The sequence below is a fragment of the Micropterus dolomieu genome, linkage group LG12 (assembly GCF_021292245.1).
Source record: "Micropterus dolomieu isolate WLL.071019.BEF.003 ecotype Adirondacks linkage group LG12, ASM2129224v1, whole genome shotgun sequence".
NCBI lineage: Eukaryota > Metazoa > Chordata > Actinopteri > Centrarchiformes > Centrarchidae > Micropterus > Micropterus dolomieu.
The window spans coordinates 12,184,740-12,206,682 of record NC_060161.1 but is presented as its reverse complement, the minus strand read 5'-3'; the positions used below and the strand labels follow the sequence as shown (position 1 = coordinate 12,206,682).

The 21,943-nt window shown below is 39.7% G+C and overlaps 4 protein-coding genes across 5 annotated transcripts in view; 3 read left to right on the top strand and 1 right to left on the bottom strand.

Annotated features, from left to right (window-relative positions):
- LOC123981093 (prostaglandin D2 receptor 2-like) overlaps positions 1-9,180 on the bottom strand; it is a 25,629-nt gene extending 16,449 nt beyond the window's left edge. Inside the window, exons 1-2 of the mRNA XM_046065734.1 lie at positions 9,136-9,180; positions 8,952-9,016 (exon numbers count right to left, since the gene is read on the bottom strand). The gene's annotated coding sequence lies outside the window, so the exon portion shown is untranslated. The remainder of the gene's footprint in view (positions 1-8,951; positions 9,017-9,135) is intronic.
- LOC123981095 lies at positions 6,837-8,458 on the top strand. Its single transcript, XM_046065738.1, has 6 exons — positions 6,837-6,892; positions 7,006-7,035; positions 7,140-7,707; positions 7,852-7,980; positions 8,060-8,103; positions 8,229-8,458. The coding sequence occupies exons 3-6, from the start codon at positions 7,179-7,181 to the stop codon at positions 8,349-8,351; spliced, it is 825 nt and encodes a 274-aa protein (XP_045921694.1). The 5' UTR covers positions 6,837-6,892; positions 7,006-7,035; positions 7,140-7,178; the 3' UTR covers positions 8,352-8,458.
- Positions 9,181-10,065: 885 nt separating the features above from the next.
- Positions 10,066-13,240, top strand: LOC123981094. 2 transcript variants are annotated; one of them, XM_046065737.1, is made up of 5 exons: positions 10,066-10,199; positions 11,445-11,787; positions 11,896-12,021; positions 12,575-12,618; positions 13,068-13,240. In XM_046065737.1, exons 1-5 carry the CDS (start codon positions 10,197-10,199, stop codon positions 13,185-13,187), a joined length of 636 nt encoding a protein of 211 aa, XP_045921693.1. In that variant the 5' UTR covers positions 10,066-10,196; the 3' UTR covers positions 13,188-13,240. The 2 variants fall into 2 exon arrangements, with proteins under 2 accessions (XP_045921693.1, XP_045921692.1); XM_046065736.1 differs by lacking the exon at positions 10,066-10,199 and adding an exon at positions 10,900-10,954 and having other exon boundaries at positions 11,092-11,787.
- A 2,013-nt stretch (positions 13,241-15,253) lies between these two features.
- On the top strand, positions 15,254-18,230 carry LOC123980568. Its single transcript, XM_046065011.1, has 5 exons — positions 15,254-15,308; positions 15,419-16,120; positions 16,211-16,336; positions 16,770-16,807; positions 17,942-18,230. Exons 1-5 carry the CDS (start codon positions 15,254-15,256, stop codon positions 18,059-18,061), a joined length of 1,041 nt encoding a protein of 346 aa, XP_045920967.1. The 3' UTR covers positions 18,062-18,230.
- The last annotated feature ends 3,713 nt before the right edge of the window (positions 18,231-21,943 follow it).

The window sequence follows — 21,943 nt, the reverse complement described above, 5'->3', positions numbered from 1 at the left end:
GGGTTATAAAATTAGTTGTCAGTTTTAATCATCACAATTAAATGAAATAAACATTTGAAATATATCGGTCTGTGTGTAATGAATGAATATAATATCAAAAAAAGTTTCACTTTTTGCACACAGCGCACCCCCTCTGCGCACACCACAGTCCTACACACTGCTGAGATCAATTCAAAACAATACTACAAAAACTGGTTATTAGTAACTTTGCTTGTGGTTCTCTCCCTCAAAAACCTTTTCACATGATGAACACAACAAAATGTACATTTGCACTTTTTTTTTTATCCTTAGTGAACTGTACAGTATGTCACAAGCCAGCTCTTAGCCCGTGACAAAAAGGAGGTTTGCATGCCAATGGTATGATTTATTATAAAAGTAAAAGGGTCAAATGATCACCAATATTATGTTGTGTGGCAAAGTATGACTATCAGTTGTGTCAGCAGTGAATGGATGAGTGAGATAGTTGTCAGGATTAACCAAAGAAGAAACACAAGACAAACCCAGTAGGACGGCGACCTAGGAGGAGAGAGCACGAAAGACTGATCAGTCCTGGCTAAATAAGCTCTGAAGGTAGAGCTGCACAGGTGATTGCCCAGCCCAGTCAGCCTCCCTGCCTGCTTGCCCTCCTCCGCAACTCCTCATCTTCCTCCTGTCCCATCCCCTCCTCCAACTCCTACTGTTCCTTTTCCTTTACCTCTTCCTCCTCCTCCTCATCTCTACCTCTTCCTTCAGATTTCTCTGGATCCCTTGTTCCAAAACTGAATGAACTGACTCCGGGCCTGTTATCTATCTATTGAAGCTTCTGATCAGTGTGTTATCAATTTTGACTCTTTGTGTTTCCACCTGGATAGCTGTGTGCTAATTGAGCTCAAACTTTGCTGAATTGAGTGAACAATATTGAATGTTAGTGTTTTCTCAATGACCACATGGTGTAGGCAATGAGAAATGAAGGGATTTGTGAGTTTAGGGATTCTAAATTCAGCAGCAGGCCTGGGTCTTTTCTTTTTAATGTGTTGTATGGAGTTTCAGCTCTTGGTCAGTAGGGAGCAGTAGCACACCAACAGTAGATTCACATTTCACAAGTGCTACATCAGGATGTTTGTTCAACTGATCACACAGCAGTTACATGTTGCTGTGACCACCAGAGATCTAAGATTACGACATATATGTTATTTAAAGGCAACAAACCACAGAGAAAGGCTCAATAATTGCATTTGAACATTTCAGAGGAACTTGTGAGGTGTGTCCTTTTTGTTCCACCCACAGAGTCATGTGCTTGGAGGTATTGTTGTGGTCAACTGACATAAAAGTCTTGTCTCAACCCTTTTTTCAGAGCCCCAGAGCACTGTGACAGCAACATGTCATGTCACTATGTATTAAGAGTTTGGTCAAAACATTTTTTTTCAAATTTAAGCAGGCAATTTCCTCAGTGAGTAGGTCAGCCTTAGTTGTCTTAACCATGTATTATGATCAAATCTAAGTAAATTTAACATTTTCACTGTAACAAATGGGCTTCCTATATCCCATCCCTCCTCAGAAAACAAAGCATCAGTTAAGAACATTGTAATAAAGGTGTTTGTTTCGCTCAAACAAGAGACGAGACAGTGAGCCGACTAAAAGGAAAGAAAATAACAGGGAAATGTCGCTCTTCTGAGTTCCCGCTCTGGTCAAGCTTGCTCACGTCAAGTTCAACCCACTGGTGGTTTTGTTTTGTCCCCCCCCCCCCCCCCCCCCCATGACAGGATGTCTATGTGGTTTTATTTGTGATGCTATATTTGTTTGTTCCAGTAGCTTCACAATAACACCTTCGCTCTTTCACTTCTCATTCGCAGAATTGTATTTTACACTCATACAGCCTGTTAACAGCTTAAAAAGTCTAAATCGCACTTGGAACTTACATAAACAAAAAAACAACTGATAAAAGGCACAACATTAAAAGGCATGCACATCATTGGTACAGGGGACTTGAAGTGGCAGCAGATACAGAGGAGGAGGGAGGAGGAGCATTATGACAAAGCTGTTGGGGGTCGGGCTTTGCTTTCTCCTCTCTGTAACTGCAGGTTTTCTTATTTCTAGTTAAAGGTTGTCTTCATGTTCCTGTTTTAGCTAAATGTTTCTGATTGTTTTTTGTACAGAGGAAGTATACTCGCTCCGAAATGACCTGATTTACTCCTTAATGCCAAAAACACAAAAGTCTAGTTTTTCCACAAGATGCATCTGCTGCCCAAGTGATCTGACTTATTTTCAAAGGTTATGAAAATTCACTCTAGCTGTTATATTGTGTCCACATATTGGTACAAAACACTATCAAGATGCTCATCATCATTTGTGTATGAAGAGTGAAAAGACCACAGCAGCAGCTCCACTGAAGCTTAGCATGAAATCTAAAATGTGATTTCTCACCAGTAACCAGAAATCTAACTTGTTTGAGGTTTAGTGGACCATTAAAAGATTATTTTGTAAGTGTGTAGTTGAAAGCATGATGAAGTTGTAGGACTTCAAAAGGGAGGGTAGCAACATTTAACAATTAAAGGCAGCGAGATAGCAGTGATACACGATGGTGAATTTGAGAATAGAGTTTTCCATAGCTTGCTGAATAAAAGATTCCATGACTTATTATTAAAATGACAATAAATATATATATATATACCTTCAGGGTTTTCTGGCAGAAAGACTCTGCCTTTCTTTTTTCCTAAACCTAACCAAGTAGTTTGAGTCTCTAAACCTAACCAAGTAATTTAGGTCTCTAAACCTAACCAAGTAGTAAGGCTTTGTGGCTTGAAAGGGTGGCCTGAGGGCCAAATTCTTCCATGTGTAGCAACTTTCATTACTTATCAAGATTTTGGGCAGAATTGCTTTCTTAAAATGCACAATACATGTGTGGATGAAATGACAGAGCAAGAGCAAAAAGCGTCCTCCACCCACACATTTTTGGGAAGCACAAAACTTGACAGTATTGAGCACCTAGTTCCAAATGACACTGATGTGACATTGAAGACAAACAGTAACAGCACTGCTTCCTCTTTTACTTTTTGCCATACAGTCTGACTCACATTCTCTTAAAACTAGAATGGGAGGATCTATTTTCCTTTTGAGCTATGACTATGATTGCTCAATGAGAAACAGCAAACAATCGGCCGTCCTATTGTCACTTTGCACGACTCAGGAAGTATGGGTTAAAGTGAGAAAAGCATTGGTCAGTAATGCCTCGTCTCTACTGAGTCAACAACTGTAGAACTTTCACCGCAGTTTTGTGAAAGCATGTACAGGCCACGAACATCAAAGGGCATTGTTGAGTCACACTCAGCGGCCCGCTTCTTCTGGGTAAAGGTCAACTCCACGTGTTGACAATGCTATTAAATTTGCAAGGGTCTGACAGAGTTAGACCGAAGGACTGAAGCTGGTTAAAGTTAAAGGTGCAAATGCCTGACAACAATCCGACCATTTCTCTCTCTGCAACAACACTATATATTATATACAATATATATTATAAAGTGAACACTTTTAACCACGTTAAAATCAGGCACCATGTGACTGAAAATCATATCCACAAACCTCTCTAGCCAGCTTCTGTTTAAAGGATAATAATGGTATTTTTTAATAAATTCAGTTTTTCTTTTTAAGTCATGTCCTACAAATAATGTGTACTTTAAATGACTGCCACTCTCTTTGTCAAGGATTTCCCGGAATACACCACAATACTACCACCATTTATTTTTAAATGTGCATACAGAAATTATGTGATTGGTGGATTGTATTTCACGCAATTTTGTGATGTGATGAAATGAAATGAAGTCTAAATGGAATAAATGAGGAAGTGGTTACACAAGGTTATATGGGATTTGTAGAAGGCATGATAAAATGTGAAAATAAAAATGATTCCTGCTGCACAGCAGTGAGTTAGGGTTGGGCTTATGAAGGGGGAAGAAGAAGAAGGAGAAAGAGGAGGAAGATGAAAACAGGAAGAGGACTAAATGACAAATACATGAGGGTGTGTCAGCAGAACTGCTCGGACAAACTGATGTTTAAAGATGCTGTATAGGCCTACTGTCAACAATTTTGTTTTTGAGACACAATTCTAAAATTATCAGGAAATCTAACATGACATTATTACATCTAACATGACATCAAAATGTCAAAAAACACTGCAGAATCATTTAGCAAGAATTTAGGACTACATTAAACATTTTGATGCAATGTGGGCTCAATGTGTAATAACTCCAAAGGGAAAGTCTGAAGATGCAGTGTGGCACGTTTGTTGTCAATGAAGCAAAACATTTGAGAGTGTTAAATTAGTTTTAGTTTTTGAGAAAAACATATGATGGACTTCATAATTCCTTCCACTTTTGAATGATTTATGAATGGGAAGTTTTAAACTTTAGACAGTTTCTGTAGCACCACCATCAGGATATTAGCTCACAATACCCGTTGATGCAGTTTGGCATAGGATTGGAACTATGTGCAAATTTCTGTTTATTTCCACGCATGGGAAGGCAGATTTCTTGCTGTGACTTTTAACATTGTGGTCATTTGTCCAAACCACATCTGAACCCATGAACAGCTATGGCTAGCTAGCCGGTCTCCTGTCTTAGTGTGGGACTAAGCAGGAAGCTTCCAGTCTGAAACGTGAATCCTATGCGGAAGTCTCTCAAACCTGTATTCTATTGAACGGCCAGCAGGGGGTGACTCTTCTTGTTGCAAAAAGAAGTCCGGTTCCATTAGAAATAATGGTAAAATTACTTTTCTTCTCACCTGATTTATTGCCTCAGTAAACCCTTTCCTAAAGAGTTTTTCAACACAATATCATGATCATTTAGTAAATTATGGTCCCCTTTATCGGAAAATAGACCATAAAGCAGAGTATGCTTCAGGGCGGGATTATCTATGATTGACAAGTTGTTAACATGGCGACCTGTCAATCAGCCTAGAGGCTAGAGTGACTCGTACCCACGGCACTGTGTACATTTAACCACCAACGTTGAAAAAGAATATTAGGAGTTGGCTAATCACTTTCTCTGGTGAGTACATTTAGTTTTAAGACTGTTCACTAGACAAAAGGATCATCCCAGTTAAAATGACAGTGAATTACAGATGCACCTAGCTAAGAAAGCTAGCTAGCTCCACACATGGCTGTTAGCTCCACATTCTCGTCCAAATATGGTCACGTCCGGTGCAGCTGGTTGCAAAAACTCAACATGGCAGCGCCCTATCAGCCAAACTTCAAAACGGCAGTTCACAAACCAACGGGTGACGCCGTGATGACTACATCCACTTATTATACAGTCTATTTGTGGGACGAACACTGACTATGCAGGCACTGAAATAGCATGAACAAAAGTTAAATTATAGTGGGAACCAGTGCTAACATTAGCAAGCTTGGAAAACTAGCTAGCTAGCTCCCCAAAAGTTAAGCCAAATCATCTCGTTTGCCCCCTGGTGACTGGCTGTAGTATAGGTCCTACACCCCGCCCCCTCCATGTCAGCAGATAGGCCATGTGGAAGACATTTAGTTTCTGTTGTTTTAGATAGTTCTTATCAAGCTAATGTGCATTAATGTATGTTCATTTTTCTGATATGTTTGATATTAATTAGTTATTGGTTTCTAAAAAGAGAAGCTTATACGTCATGATTGACAGCTGAGCCGGCTGGGTGCAGGACCACTACTGCGCAGGGTGAAAGAAATGTTCTGTATAAACAATGATAGGCTGCAGTGCATAGGGTTATGATGAGCTACGGTCAGCAGCGCACCACGGTAGTTGACATGGTGTCTACTACAAAATGCCACTCTGGCTAATCCAAAAAAGAGGTGGAGCTGAGGCAGGCCAAATGAAGCCTGGTTGCTGAACCATCTATAGAGTCTAGCCAACTAAGAGGGCACCCACCTGTCTCTCAAAGCAGCCATGTCCTGAATTATGCATACATTATATATATAATGCAATTGTCATGAATATGGAAAGTAGCTGAGACCACTTTTTGTACCAGGCTGTAAACATGTTTATTTTTGCTGAAAGGTTTTTACAGGGGTGTTTACGGAGATTGACTCGCTTTTGGAGCCAGCTTCAAGTGGCCATTCGAAGAATTGCTTCATCTTTCAGCCCCAGAGGCTTGCTACAAATAAGCACTAACTATGACCAAAGTTCTTATAGACAAGTCATGCCACACCCATCTGAATGAATAGGGAGAGAGCCAGCAACAACTGTCACATCTAACCTGAGGGGCATCAGTGGCATGATGGGTCCTACAATGTCGAATTATGCTATGAACATTAACTTTAAAGTACTTTAGATGGGTTTGATCATTTGAACTGATTTTTTTCTTTTTTCTGTCTGCTTCCCTCCCACACACTCCCTTTGAGCCCACTTAACCATTTAAACACACACATCCCTTAAAAAAACTCTTTCTTTCTTTCTCTTAAGTAATCACATAATGCATGCACATCTGAATCTAACAAACAGAATGACACATTTGTGTCATGACTGAATTATACCGCATGTTTTTCCAAAATGAAAAAAATTACCTCTAAGCACCTTGCATATTGTGGGGAATAAACACTGACATGCACCAACATCTACGCCTCCATTCAGAAATGGACTTTCCTTTCCTTTTCATGGTATAAAAACAGGTTGTCACACCTACTGTCCTCAAACGTGCAACAACAGTGATGTAACAAAAAAGATTCAACCCCATAAAATTACAACTCTTTTTTACCCGATCAGACTCGTCGTTTTCAAAAGAACAAATTGCTCTTAATCAAACCAGTCTGCTTGGCCAATCACAAACAGCCTGCGTCTCCTATAAGAGTTGGGTGAGTACGTCAACACAGAAGATACAGACTGCAAAGCTTCAGGGATGATGCCACTTTACATTTTACTTCTGCTTCTCTGTAAAATCTGTAAGTTATTTTATACCATTTTCATAATTTATGAGTTCATGAATATCATTTTGATTGAGAAGGTTGAGGTTTAAAAATGTATAAATAATATTATTGTATGCATTTCTACACAGCTCAGGTTCCAGCTGTTAACAAGACCTCAGGTATAACTCAGGATAGTGGCATCATAACAGCTAAAGCCGGACAGAATGTGACTTTGCGATGCTTTTGTCGAGATGATGCAGTAACTTTCCTTTCTTGGTACCAGCAAAGTTTGGGAAGCAAGCCTCTTATTATATCAACTCGGATGAAGCATAACCCAGATGCTACCATCTACCCTGCATATAAAGAAAGGTTTCAAATCTCAGCAGAAGGTAAAGACGGTGCCAACCATCTCATAATCACCAACCTTCAACTCTTGGATTCAGCAACATATTACTGTGGGATTTTAGAATTCAACGCAATAGAATTTGGACAAGGAGCTTTTCTTCATGTCAAAACATCGCTGTCCAACATCCAAGCTGTTGTCCATCAACCAGCGTTGGAGCCACTTTGGTCTGGAGACTCTGTGAATTTGAGCTGTACAGCATACGCTGAACCATGTGCAGGGGAGCAGAGCCTCTACTGGTTCAGACACGGAGCGGGTCAACCTGCAGTCATGTATCGCAGCGCGGGACAGTGTCAAAACCTTTCCAGTGAAGAGTCTCATATGAAAAACTGCACTTTAAACCTTGCTATTAAGTCTGTGAGCTCCTCTGATGCAGGGATGTACTACTGTGCTCTGGCCTCCTGTGGGGAGATCGTGTTTGGAAATGGAACCAGAGTGGAGATTACAGGTAGGCGATAACGGCTTATAATAACTGATATTGCATATGATTGTTTTTTCCCACCCTGAACAAGTCAAATTGACTACATTTATTCCATAAATCTAAATATATAACAGGGAAAGTGAAATATGTTTTCTCTTGGCTGCATGTTAGGACGTTCTACCAAACTCCCCCTCCTGGTGTATTGTCTTTGTCTGGCGTTGACAGTTTCCATTATCGTGCTCCTTGTCTTGGCTTTCATCATGTACAAGTTGAAACAAAAGTCATGCTCTGTCTGCAAAGGTAAGAATTTCAGAATTAAGGTATCTACATATTTTTCTGTATTGACGTTGTTTGATTGTTCATGTATTTTACTTTGCAGGGACTGTTTCTCATGTGACATGTTCAGCAGCTTCTGATGCCATGGTAGGTGAAATAATACAAGCCAAATGTACACCGCTAAATAAATAAGATGCCAATAATAGCTATGGTATTTTTACTTCAAGTACTATACTGTATATCTCACATAATTTGCATTTTGTCATTACTAGAACCAAGATGACATTCTCCATTATGCTGCGCTGAGTCTGAACAGAAAGAGCGAACGACTTCGTCAAGAGGACAACGTGGAGAGTGATTGTGTATACTCCAGAGTAAGGAGTCGAAAAGAGTGAAAAGTTAAATAGGACTTCACCACTTCTTAAACTTTTTTAATTATCTCTCTCTCCTGTCAATGACTAAATGTATAGTATTAAAAAATTAAATCCATTTTTTTGTGTAATGTGTTTGCAGTATTTTGTATGTTCATTTTGTTCTGAAAGTGTTCAACAATCACATGGATCAGCATCTTCATGTATACAATATAATACTGTAAACAGACGTAGACAAAGCAGCATCTTGAAAATCCCCCAAGACCTATTAATATCTTCTTTTGCTAGAAACATAAGCACCGGTCGCACCTTCAACCTGTAGCCTGCTCTCACCGTTTACCTTTCACTCCTGTGGTGAAGGTGGTGTGAACACAGAGCACAAGTTTCCATTAGTGGAAACATTAAGTCCTAGCTTCAACACAGGAAGAGCGGCCGGTAGCTTTCAGGCCACAGCATCTTGCACCTCAGTGCGCCGCACTGAACCTTGTGAAACAAGCACCATGTCTTAGCTGCAGAAAACATGCTGTGCACAAAAGAAGAACTAAAGCAAGCCGTGTTTTGTCATTGAAATTAAATGAAAATCAAGACAACAGACTTCAGTGAAGTGAAAGGATTTTTACATACCTACAACTCCCAACAGTCCAGATCTGTTTCTTATCTCATGGGAAGCCTGGTCTGAGTGAAGCTTTCTATTCAGTCGATCAAAATGTTATTTCAGTCAACCATAACAGTTTACTTTCACAGTTTCACTTCCCTAAAATTCAAATGCCTGAACTTGACCCAAAGTTATACTTTTTAGGAAACTTACCATAAAGTTGTCCACTGTTTGAGGAAGAGGACAGACATGATCATGCAGACCCAGAACCTCTCAGCTCACAACTCAGGTCCAATACGAGGTTCTTTGGGTTGATAAAGTGCACCAAGTCACATGGAGCAGAAACATTCATCCACTGGTCTCAAAAGACTAAAGATCAAAATGTTCCCGTGCCAAAGAAACTATGCCAAAGGGATGAGCAAAATGGCCAAATAATATCACAATATTTCAAGATATTTTATGAAGGATTTGGATAATAAATTATGTGCAAAGGTCAGTGAATAAAAAACATTATCAATGGTGAACCATGTGAAGAGGAATACTCTATTAAGGCACTACATATCTTCTTTGTAATATTTGTCTAATATGGTCATTAAGAAACAACAGGTCTCGATGTAGCAAACAGTAATGGGAGCAAGGTCAAGACGAGGGATGTATATGGTTTGAATCTTGACCTCTTCACAGCGCATTCCAGCAGCAACCGGTTTTGTAGTGTCCATTTTACATGGGAAGTCAGAATTTCCAAAATCCAAGTCGGACATTTGAACGGGAATGCCCCCTTATGTTATATTACTGACTCGGAAAGTCGGGAGAACCTCACCAACCCTGACCTCAACATCCAAGTTGGCTAACACTGGAATGAACAGTAGTGAAAGCTGTATTAATATACTATTTATTGCACTTTTGTCTTATTTGCTCTCATCAGTTGTACACACAGTCCTGTCCAACTTTTATCTGTAGGCATGTTGCTACGATGTTTGTATGTGGAAAATACTGTGTAATGCCTTATCAGCTGATTTTGCTAACTGTGGCCAGAGGCATCAATCTTGGTCAACTCGGGTATGACATCATTACCAGTTCCGAGCTCCGACTTCCAAGGTAAATGGAACGCACCATTATCTTAAGGCATTTTACAGTCTCATTTTGTGTGCATTTAACACTGCTTAAGGTTAGAAGAAGCCTTTACGTAAGGGCAGATGTTTCAGTAGTATTATCATGTTCATGACGGCCAATTCTACTACACTGACTTCGGAAGACATTGTTCTAATGTAGGCATGGTAAGATAACTGATTCACATCGTTCAAGTTCAAGTACACAAGTTCAAGGTGCATTGGTTACAATTTCGGATGAACGCAAGATGTATTGTTTTTTTAGTGAAATCCGATTTATTTCCTACAAATCAAATGTTTGGAGACCCTTAGGAATTTTTCAAGAGAGACAAAATGCATGTAATTTGCAAAACATGCCGTGTTGCTATGAAGTACACAGCAGCAAGACTAACCTAAAAACTAACTCACCCGAAGCAGTGACATGATGTGACACGTCTGCCACCATGTTTAATTGAATAGCATTTAATACTTATTTTTGTACTACTTTTGCATCATGTCATATCGCATTGTGTTGAATAAAATCAAATCGCAATGGGGGTGAATCGTACCGTACCACATTGGTAGTTGTTTTATATGTATCTTTAATTTATCAAATCATTGGCAATGCATCGAGATGCATATCACATCCCTATGCACATCCCTAGTTTCGTGTGCAAACTGAACCTGATATATAACACATGGATTTTGTGTCCATTTCCTAAATACTGTATGTCCTGACACCCTTTTGAAAACAAATCTTTGCAAATTCTGTTCACTGACCATGTGATCATTCAGAGTCTTTCTGATTGGCCAATCAAACACAGGGTTGTCTCTGAAAAGCAGAGAACGTATAGAGAGTCTCTCAATGGACCACGGCAATTTTTCCAAAATGACACCTCCTATGTTCGCTTTGTATGTGACATGTCTGCTCTTGGGGGGAATGGGTAAGTTGTAACTTTTGGACGTTTTCATGTTGTCATGTTTTTTTCTTCAAAACATTGCTTGCACTACATTTTGTCATCTACATTATCCTGCAAGTCAAGTTAATTGTGCATTTGCTTGGTCTCCATTTTCTCCTCAGCTGATACGACAGCTCTTGAACAATCATCATCTTTACGTTTCGTATCAGTTCGTTTTGGTGAAGACGTGACATTGGAATGTTTCTATAAAGATGGTGTTGCAGTGATGTTTTACTGGTATAAGCAAATTCTGGGGCAGAAACCACAGCTGGTGTCTAAATTATATAAGCATGACAAAAATGGTAGTTTGAATGGTGAATTTAAGAACGATCCACGCTTTGAACTGGATACTACCACTGGTAAAAATCACTTAACAATCTCATATGTGCAAATATCAGACTCAGCTACTTATTACTGTATAAGTGGCTATTCATACGTGTATGATTTCCTAGAGGGCTTTTTTATCCATGTAAAGGGTTCAGGTTTAAAAGTCCCAGCTTCGGTCCATCAGTCAGTATCTGAGACCATCCAGCCAGGAGGCTCTGTGACTCTGAACTGTACAGTACACACTGGGACCTGTGATGGAGAACACAGTGTTTACTGGTTCAAAAACTCTGAAGAATCTCATCCAGGACTCATTTACACCTATGGAGGCAGGAACGATCAGTGTGAGAGGAATTCCAACACACAAACACAAACCTGTGTCTACGACTTGCCACTGGAGAGCCTGAATCTTTCCCACAATGTGACCTTCTACTGTGCTGTTGCCTCATGTGGACACATACTGTTTGGAAATGGGACCAAGCTGGAATTCAAAGGTAACTAACATTCTAGCAAAGATTTGTTAAATGGTTATGGTTACTTTCTAATCAAATTTGAAAAACATATTTTAAAAAGATGGACATCTCTGTAATATCCGTCTGCAGAAAATGGGGGCTCTCTTGTCTTGGTATATTTCTTGAGTGGAGCTTTGACATTCACCACCATTGTGGTTGCTGTCCTGGCATACACAGCTTATAAAATGTACAAGATGAACAGCTGCCAATGCACAGGTAGGCTTAACTGTCATTCTTTAAATGTGATAATGTTTGTTTAATGTACTTGATATTAAAGAGCAGTGAAGAACTCGAAAAATGAGAATACATGATTCATTACGTCAAACTAGTTAAGACAAGAGAAACTCTTCAATCAACATATTTCAGTTTTTTTGGTCTTGTTCACTCAGCAAGTGGACTACAACCTAAAAAGTGTGTACATCAGCATGTATTTAGATTTTAACATGTTCATTTATATATTGCAGAAAACGCACTAAAGATACATGCCATGGAAATATATGTTTATTAGTGTGCGTTTAATCAGCTGCAAACATCATTAGTGTTGCAATGTGCTTCATGGATACAGATTTCTAGTCACTCATGGCAAATAAAGCCAGTCACGACAATTAATTTTTTACATAGAGCTCAGAAATTAAAACAGTATATTATATAGACTGCCTGGTGTTATGAAGTAGTTTTATTGCGGGTCTTCAGTGATTCATTTAAGTTAATATTCTGTTCCTCAAGCCACAAGCACAGTGAATTGAGTTGTTTTTTTTTTCACAACCAGATCCTCAAGCAAGATCCTCAACTGCCTCAGCTCCTAATGTAGAAGTGAGTATTTCAAAGTGTTGCACTACTATAAATGTAGCAATTTTAACAGCATGAGGATTGACACTGAAGAGCAAAGAGCAAACAATTTGGATAATTAATATATTGCTTTAATTACTACATACCCTTGTGAGGACTGATTGTAGAATGTAAATCAGTGGCTGACAGTCATTGTGCAAGACTGAAATTGGTGCTGTTGTTGTTCTAGTTTATATTATTTCTGGGGAGGGTTATCCACTGCTTAAAATACAAAAACCTCAACAGCAGAGTTAATGCCACTCTACAAAAGTAATTTACCTGTTTACCTTCACAATGGAAGTTACTTTAGCAGTGCTTTTTAATTTGTTTTGATTTAGACTATATTTTCAGTGGTTCTGTTTTCAATACTTGTCAATATCAGTCATGAGACAAATACTAATTTCACAACTAAGCCCTTTTTATTTTATTCCCAGAGTTACCAAGGAGCAGAAAGCATCCATTATGCTGCTTTAAGGAGGAACAAGGCCAACAGACCGAGAAGACAGGGCGATGACACCTGGAGTGAATGTGTGTACTCTAGTGTAAGGCAGTAGAGCAGACATGCTTTGTTTGTTCTCTCTTACTTAGAAGAAACAAGTTTGTCAGATGTCACCTTCATGTAATGAATGTTGTAAAGCACCAATTAAACGTGTTCCTTCAGCAACAGTTAACCCAGGTCTTTTTGATGCGAGATAGGTGCCGTATTTCCACTCTCACCATACCATGTACAAACACACAACCACACATAACTGACCTGATGACTGTGGTGATTGTGGACTCTGGTAGAGAGAGAGAGAGAGAGAGAGAGAGAGAGAGAGAGAGAGAGAGAGAGAGAGAGAGATACCGTTTGCACGCCTGGAAAATGAATATAAAAACAACAGTTCAAACCCACGGCATGAGCGGCACTTGATTTTACAAAAGCAAAACCTTCATCATTGACCGTCTGTACATGTGTAGTGTAATGTTGCTCACAACACAAATCATTTTTTTCTTGTTTGTGGTTAGTCAAGCAAAAGTGCAACCATCTCTCAGCAACACTATCTCAGAGTCAGTGGCACACAATCGATATGACTTTGCAAACACCGAGCAGGTTTGCTACAGACACGACTCCTTAAAGCCTTGTTAGCGTGCTCGTGTATAAAATACACATGTTGCATGCGGCAGAAACCAATCTGTCCATTAGTGAGTGCCGACCCTTTGTGTACTGGCGATGCCTGTTATTCTTCACAGGTTGTTTACTGTAAATGAGCTGCACCACAAGCCCAGAGGTGTAAGGATCTTTTTTTAGCCTCTGTGTGGTCGACAGTCATAGATCAGCTCTCAGTATACTCTGGCCATGTTTGTCTTCATGGTTTCAAACAGGAAGTCTCTGCAGTGTTTTCATGCACTGCAGCCACACAGTATGCCTTTAATGCCCAGACTATTTTAAGGTCAGAAGATATTATTTAAGCTATCAAACTTATCAATGCGTATTCCAATATTTACTGATGCTCTCTAATATATTTCATGATCAATCAATCAGTCATAAGAGCTAAAACAGTGTTGAGTTATCTTGAACTGGTCAAATAGTATCTAGTAAATCTACAACATATAATTATTTCAGTGTTTTTCTCAAAATCATTTAGGGTGCAGTTTAGTACAGCTAATCATTGCCAGAAACATCAGGGTCAGCCGTGTTTAGGGAGTGATGTGCTCATGTTGGTGTTAGCCTAAACATCTTGTCATGTCCACCAACAGAAACCTGGTATTTCTGCCTGACAGCAAACACACAATCATTACATTTACTATCACTGAAACAGTGGTCATGATGTGCTTGGGTAGGAGCAGGTGAGGATCAGCAATGAACATCCCTACACAACTTCTACTACTACTGTTACCAGTAACCTTCGCTGCATGAACTAATAATAACCACACAAACATAAGTTGTTTAACTTGCTGATGTAACATGGGCATACTATTAGGTTACAGCACCTCCACCTTCTTCCTGTTGGCACTGGCTATTTCATTTGATTTATCTTTGATCAAATATTCTGGCCAGCTTTTGTCCCACACAGTGTCATTCTGTCTGTGCTGGCACTGACAACATGTTTCACAAGAACTGTGGATATTATAGACTCAGCACACCATTTCTGATACATGGAACGTTGAATGTCACCCAAACAGCTGATTTGTGAGCAATTTGCATGTGAGCAATCACAACTACTCGCACTTTTCAACCTTGATTATTAAACAAAAAAAGATTGAAGACATCTTTGAGAAACATACTTTAAATGTTGCATAACCTAAAACTTTTATGACTTATTTTTAACACCAACTAACCATTTACAGAACATTAGTTAGTTATTTAAGTGTAAGTAACAAAGTCTAATAAGTGAGTCTTGATATTGCCACATTCTGACTGAACATTTTAAAGCCTCATTAAATGTGCGTCTCTTAGAAGACCTGTTTAAGCTTGCAGGTCTTGCTTAATGCAATGCATTTAAAGCAGCACTGAACGTGTGTTCATTGTTTCCAAATCAGGATTCTAGGTGTTGCTTCTTGTTAGCCAATCAAACAGATTCTTCTCTCTATAGAGCGGAGAATTGAGATTCACTTCATTCAACACGGCGAAATGAACACAATGACACCTCTGGTGTTTGCTCTGTATCTGATTTATCTGCTCTTGGGAAGAATGGGTAAGTTGTCTGGTGTTACTGTATTTGTATTTACAAACTTTGCATGCAGACATTATTAAAAACTTAATCATTGAATTAAACGTGCTTTTTATGGATCTTTTTCTCTTCAGCTCAGACAACTACTCAGAAATCTTCCATATATGTTCGTCAAGACAGTGGTTTTTATTCAGCTAATGTTGGTGAGGACGTGACTTTGCGATGTTTCTACGAAGGTGACGCAGTGATGTTTTACTGGTATAAGCAAACTCTGGGACAGAAGCCATGGCTCATCTCTACCTTCTATAAACATGACAAAAATGGCAACTTTCGTAATGAATTCGAGAACAACCCTCGTTTCACACTAGACACAGGAAATGGTAAAAATCACTTGACAATCTCGGATTTATCCATTTCAGACTCAGCTACTTACTACTGTACAGGTTCCTATGCGTACGATATGGAATTTGTAGAGGGCGCTACTGTCAGTGTAAAGGGTTCAGGTTTTAACATACCAGCTTCGGTCCATCAGTCAGCATCTGAGCCCATCCAGCCAGGAGGCTCTGTGACTCTGAACTGTACAGTACACACTGGGACCTGTGATGGAGAACATAGTGTTTACTGGTTCAAAAACTCTGAAGAATCTCATCCAGGACTCATTTACACTCATGGAGGCAGGAACGATCAGTGTGAGAGGAATTCCAGCACACAAACACACACCTGTGTCTACAACTTGCCACTGGAGAGCCTGAATCTTTCTCATGCTGATACATACTGTGCTGTTGCCTCATGTGGACACATACTGTTTGGAGACCACAAAAAGTTGGACTTGGAGTGTAAGTAACATTATAACAGATGTTTCATATAGTGTATACTGTATCAGTATTCTACAGCTCTGTTGTGTCTCCTATCGTCTGGATCTGTAGATGAAGAGGACTCTTTTGTCTTGGTGTACTTCTTGATTGGAGCTTTGTTGTTCACCACCATCCTGATTGTTGTACTGGCGTATGCAGCCTATACAATGAACAACAAAAACTGCTGCCAAAATACAGGTAAGCTAACTGTCATTTACTGTATTTATGTACTGTATAGTGGAGGCCCAACTATTTGAAGTTGATACAAAAAGTAAAGTTAACCAAATCAAACAAGACCGTCAGAAATCAACCTATTCCATGATAATAATTACTTATGCACACCGTGGGAATATAGTTTTTATTCCATCTTATCAGCAACTCAAATTACACATAAAGATTTTCAGTCATCAATTTGTGGAAAACTGTGCCAGTTTATACGATTATTAACTAAAGAGGCCATAAGTAGATGGAGTAGTATGGGTCTTTATTGATTCATGTATGCTGCTGTGCTATTGTGCTGTGCTTTGTGTTCCATCGTACTTGAGTAGTAGTTATGTAAAATCATAACGTTCATCTTCTCCACACCAACTTAGTGAATTTTGAAGGCTTATGTTGTTTTTTGTTAAACCAGACTCAAGATCTTCAGCTGACTTGGCTGCAAATGCAGGGGTGAGTATTTTTGATATATCGCACCACCATAACAATGCTTATTAGAGAATAAGTTGCTTGTTAACATTCTAGAGTTTACAGAGAATGGTCCAAAAAAGAGAAAATATTTAGTGAGCGGCACTTCTGCGGACGAAAATACCTTGTAGATGTCAGAGGAGAATGGGTAGACTAGATCAAGATGAAGTAGGCAACAGTATCTCGAATAACCACTCGTTACAACCAAGGTATGCAGAATACCATCTCTGAACGCACAACACATCGAACCTTGAAGCAGATGGGCTACAGCAGCAGAAGACCACACCGGGTGCCATGCCTGTCAGCTAAGAACAGGAAACTGAGGCTACAATTAACACAGGCTCACCAAAATTGTAAAATAGAAGATTGGAAAAACATTGCCTGGTCTGATGAGTTACGATTTTAGCTGCAACATTCAGATGGTAGTGTCAGAATTTTACAAAAACAACATGAAAGCATGGATCCATCATGCCTTGCATCAACGATCCAGGCTGGTGGTGGTATTTTCTTGGCACACTTTGGGCCCATTAGTACCTATTAGTACCAGCATCATTTAAATGCGACAGCCTACCTGAGTATTTTTGCTGACCATGTCCATCCCTTTATGACCACAGAGTACCCATCATCTAATGGCTACTTCCAGCAGGATAATGCACCGTATCACAAAGCTCAAATCATCTTAAACTGGTTTCTTGTACTTCACAATGAGTTTACTGTACTCTAATGGCCTCCACAGTCACCAGATCTCAATCCAATAGAGCACATTTGGGATGTGGTGAAATGGGAGATTCATATCATGGATGTGCAGCCGACAAATCTGCAGCAACTGCGTGATGCTATCATGTCAATATGGACCAAAGTCTCTCACGGATATTTCCAACACCTTGTTGAAAGTATGTCATGAAGAATTAAGCCAGTTCTGAAAGCAAAAGGGGGTACTAGCAAGGTGTTCCAAATAAAGTGGCCGGTGACTGTATTTCATTACAATAGCTGAATGTGAATGCCAATATGAACTACATGTTTAGTAACGTGTCGTTTTGTTGCTGTGGAAAAGGTCTAAAGGACAATTGACCTGCATTACTATGGTGATTACATGTTAAAATTATATTTTATTACCAGGATTACCAAGATTCAGACAACCTCCATTACGCAGCTTTGAGGGAGCTCAAGGTCAACACATCAACTAGACGGAAGGATAACACACAGAGTGAATGTTTGTACTCCGGTGTAAGGCAATAGAGCTGGGAACATTTCATCTATTTCTGTGTAAGAAGAACTTGTCTATAAATCTATATAATGTATTATTTGCTGTCTAATTTCACCTCATTATACTCAATGTCAAGTCTTGCCTTGCAATAAACAAATGAAATAGGTGCTTTTGGCACCAAGGGTTTCTTGATAAGTATGAGCCATGTTGTCAATGTGTGTGCTATCTGCTTCTACTCTCACTATTTTTAGGTTTACAGTTATAACGTATGTTATGGTTTACAACATACAGACACACAACTACACACAACCTATCTCTGTGGTGGCTGTGGGCTCAGGTAGTTGAGCATTCACAATAGAAAATTAGCATTAAAACAAAATCAGTACCAACTGTGGAGGACCTGCAGAGAAACTGTGTATCTGTTATGTTGCACTGCTCAAACCATAAAACACGCTACTTCCATCATAGACAGTGTGTACAGGATCAGAGAAACAGGCCACACCCATCTGTTTAATACCCCCTACCTAGCGAGAGATACTTTGTATCAGTTATGTCTCATTTCCTTGTCATAATTTAAACCTTGACACTGGTACAGTGAACACACTGGAAGATTAGTTGTTGTCATTGGACAGCATTCTAGTAGATGCAATTTGAGCATACACTTTAAAAATGATGGGTTGTGGGGTTCAAGTGTGATTACTCTCTCTCTCCTAGTGTTAGAATAAGTGCATGGGAGAATTTGTGAGTAAAATGTAACAGAAAGAGAAACTTTCCATTATTGGGTCCGTCTTAGTGGTTACTTCAAAAGCAAATAAAAAAGCTAATTAAACTCTCAGTGACAGTAAGGTAGTCAGCATGCTCACATCTCAAGTGCTGTTAACATACTATACATTTTGAAATTTAAGATGGACATTTAAACGTCAGGCATGATTGATACAGATATGTCTCCTTCCGGGTGCATGGTTAGAAAGAGCAGGGCTGGCCTTCTCACAGCAGGGCGGTAACAAGACCGCCAACACAACATTTTTGAATCCACATTTTGAACATGGCGGGAACCAATCTGTCAGACCTTAATATGTGTCTTTCCAAAATGTCTTTGCAGGTTGTTTATTACACATTGTGAGAAAAGTAAGGATCTTGTAAGGAAGGCAGTCAACGATCAGCTCTCAATATACTTTGGCCATGCACCTTTCTGAGCCCCTCTGCTCTCTTTGTCTTTGTGGTTTCAGACAGGAAGTCTCTGCAGCGTTGTCATGCACAGCAGCCACACAGTATAACTCCAATGCCCCAACTATTTTAGTAGATCAATGAATCTGTCAAAAGGCTAAATTAGGGTTTAATAAAATAATAACTAGTAATCTACACATAGAAACTCTGTAACATTAATGCATGTACAGCCAATCATTGCATTGTTTTGTCTTTATCATTAAGAATGCAGTTTAACTCTTTGCCAAAAAGAGATCCAGTCTTGGGGAGTGGCACTTTGCTCTTAGCCTAAGCTGCTTTTCATGTCCTCCCACAGAATGTTTGTGTTTCTGCCTGACACAAAGGCATTACATTCCCCTTATAGAATAACCAAACAGTGCCCACAGTATGTGGGTCTGGGAGAAGTAAAAGAAACAATTTAGATCCAAGTGTAATTTCATGAGCAACGTTAGCTACTTTCTGCAACAACAAAAACAACTGCGATGAAAATATAGTACTATATGGTATATATATATATACTATACTCTATATATAGTAGCACAGCCATGATCTTCAGAGGATTAATCCTACTGACTCTTGTGATCCCCTGACTGTTTCTGAAGCACCCCCAGCAGCTGATGGTTTGCTCTGTCAGCTGTCTGTCTGTTGGATTTTATTTGCAACTGCTTTTCCCGCCCATATAGTTGCTGTATATGGGCAGGTGGTTTTGCTGATTGGATCCCAATCCGTCCTCAGGTCTTTAGTATTAAGTGGTCAAGCACTATCTGATTGCAATCCGATCACCCAAAACTAATTTTAATGCCAGGTATAAACAGCCTCTAGTAACAGGCGAGACACGAACAATATATGCTAGCAACATTTTAAATGCACCTGCATTGTTTTGCATTTTGTGGCATTCGGTCAAATAAAATCATGCATATTGTCGCCCCACCATGGGCGGCGGGGTGGTGCGTTGGTTAGCAATGTCGCCTCACAGCAAGAACATTGTGGGTTCGAAACCCCAGTCATCCCAGGCCTTTCTGTGTGGAGTTGCATGTTCTCCCTGTGTCTCTAAATTAGGTGTGAATGTGACTGGTTGTTTGTCTATGTGTGGCCCTGCGATGGACTGGCGACCTGTCCAGGGTGCACCCCGCCTTTCGCCCAATGTCAGCTGGGATTGGCTCGGGCCCCCTGCGATTGACTGATTGGCCCAGCGACCCTGTACGCAGGATAATCAATGTTGTGAGTTGTTCTACACATCCTAAAGGTCTCACACACAGTCCACGTTCATACAGTGAAACTGTTTGGAGTAAAGCAGCCGTCCTCCTGGTCAATCCTGAGCGTCATCAGAGCATCTAAACGTATTTCAGAATTGTGAAAAACTGAATTGTGTTTTTTGTCCTGTCAAGTTTTTAACTACAGTTTTTAGTTTTGCTGCTTTGCTGCTGAGTGCATTACGGCACCCATGTAAACATTTTAAATGACTGAAAGCAGCCTCTCTAATCTAAACTGTTAAAGAAAACACTCGTACGTCATAACAACACACAATAAAGAAATCACCTGGAAGATAGAGATGTGACACACAACCAATTCGTCATAGTTTATAATAACGTTTATAGGAGAGGATATATAACGTCTCCACACATCTCCAACATTAGGCCCTAATGTTAGTTTTTATCAGGTCGACACTTCTGATTATACTCATACGCTCCCTCTCTGTCTCTTTCACCCACATGACCTCCGTCTCTCTCTCCATCTTTTCCCTCTGTAATGTACCATTTAACTAGCAAAAGTGGAGTGGGCCGTGCCCTAAATGCACTTACGCTGTGAACTTTAGACCATGCACCATAGATCATTTAAATAGGGCCCTTAGTGTTGTTTTATAACAAAAACACATTCCATTTGTGCTGCCACTGGTAACAACATCTCACACAAACCTACAGTCCATACAGCAGAGAATGATGGAGGGAATTATTGCTATTACAGCATAACCTGTGAACAGTTTTCCATTGGTGGAAACTTAGGTCATAGCAAAGCTTGAACACAGGAAGACTGATCTTTTACTTGAAATATGCCATCACCGAAATGCAACCAATGTTGGGGACAGGACAAGGAGCCTTCTCTAAAATACCAGTTGGAACCTATTTCAGATTTTTCCGCTAATGACAGTGACTGGACTGTGGACAAGAGATTTGCTTGACTCCACTTGTCTTTTTTAACAAGTTATTCCTGTTCTTAGTGACTTTATATTGTGGTTCTAGTAGCTCTCTCCACATGTCTTGACTCGAGAATTGACAGTGGAGGGGGCACGGTTCAACTGTTCACTGCTACTAAAATAGGACATTCAGTGTCACTTCTTGTTAGCCAATCAGATACAGTCCTCTCTCTAAGAGTAGAGAACGTATGGATCTTCTCTACACTCATCAAGACATTTTGATCACGATGACATCTCTGAAGTTTGCTTCATATCTGACTTGTCTTTGCTTGTGGAGATTAGGTAAGTTGGGTATTTTGAGGAAGTATTTGTATCGTTACAGAAGTATATTCATTGTTGATCCAATTTATAATCGTTATGAGAAACTTGTCTTTGCACTGATTGTACCCTTTCTTTGTCTGTTTTCTATTCAGCTAAATTGACCACGTCTCTACATCAAGAGAGTGAGTTTGTCTCAGCCAATGTTGGAGACAATGTGACATTAAAATGTTATTATGATGGTGAAAAGATTTCA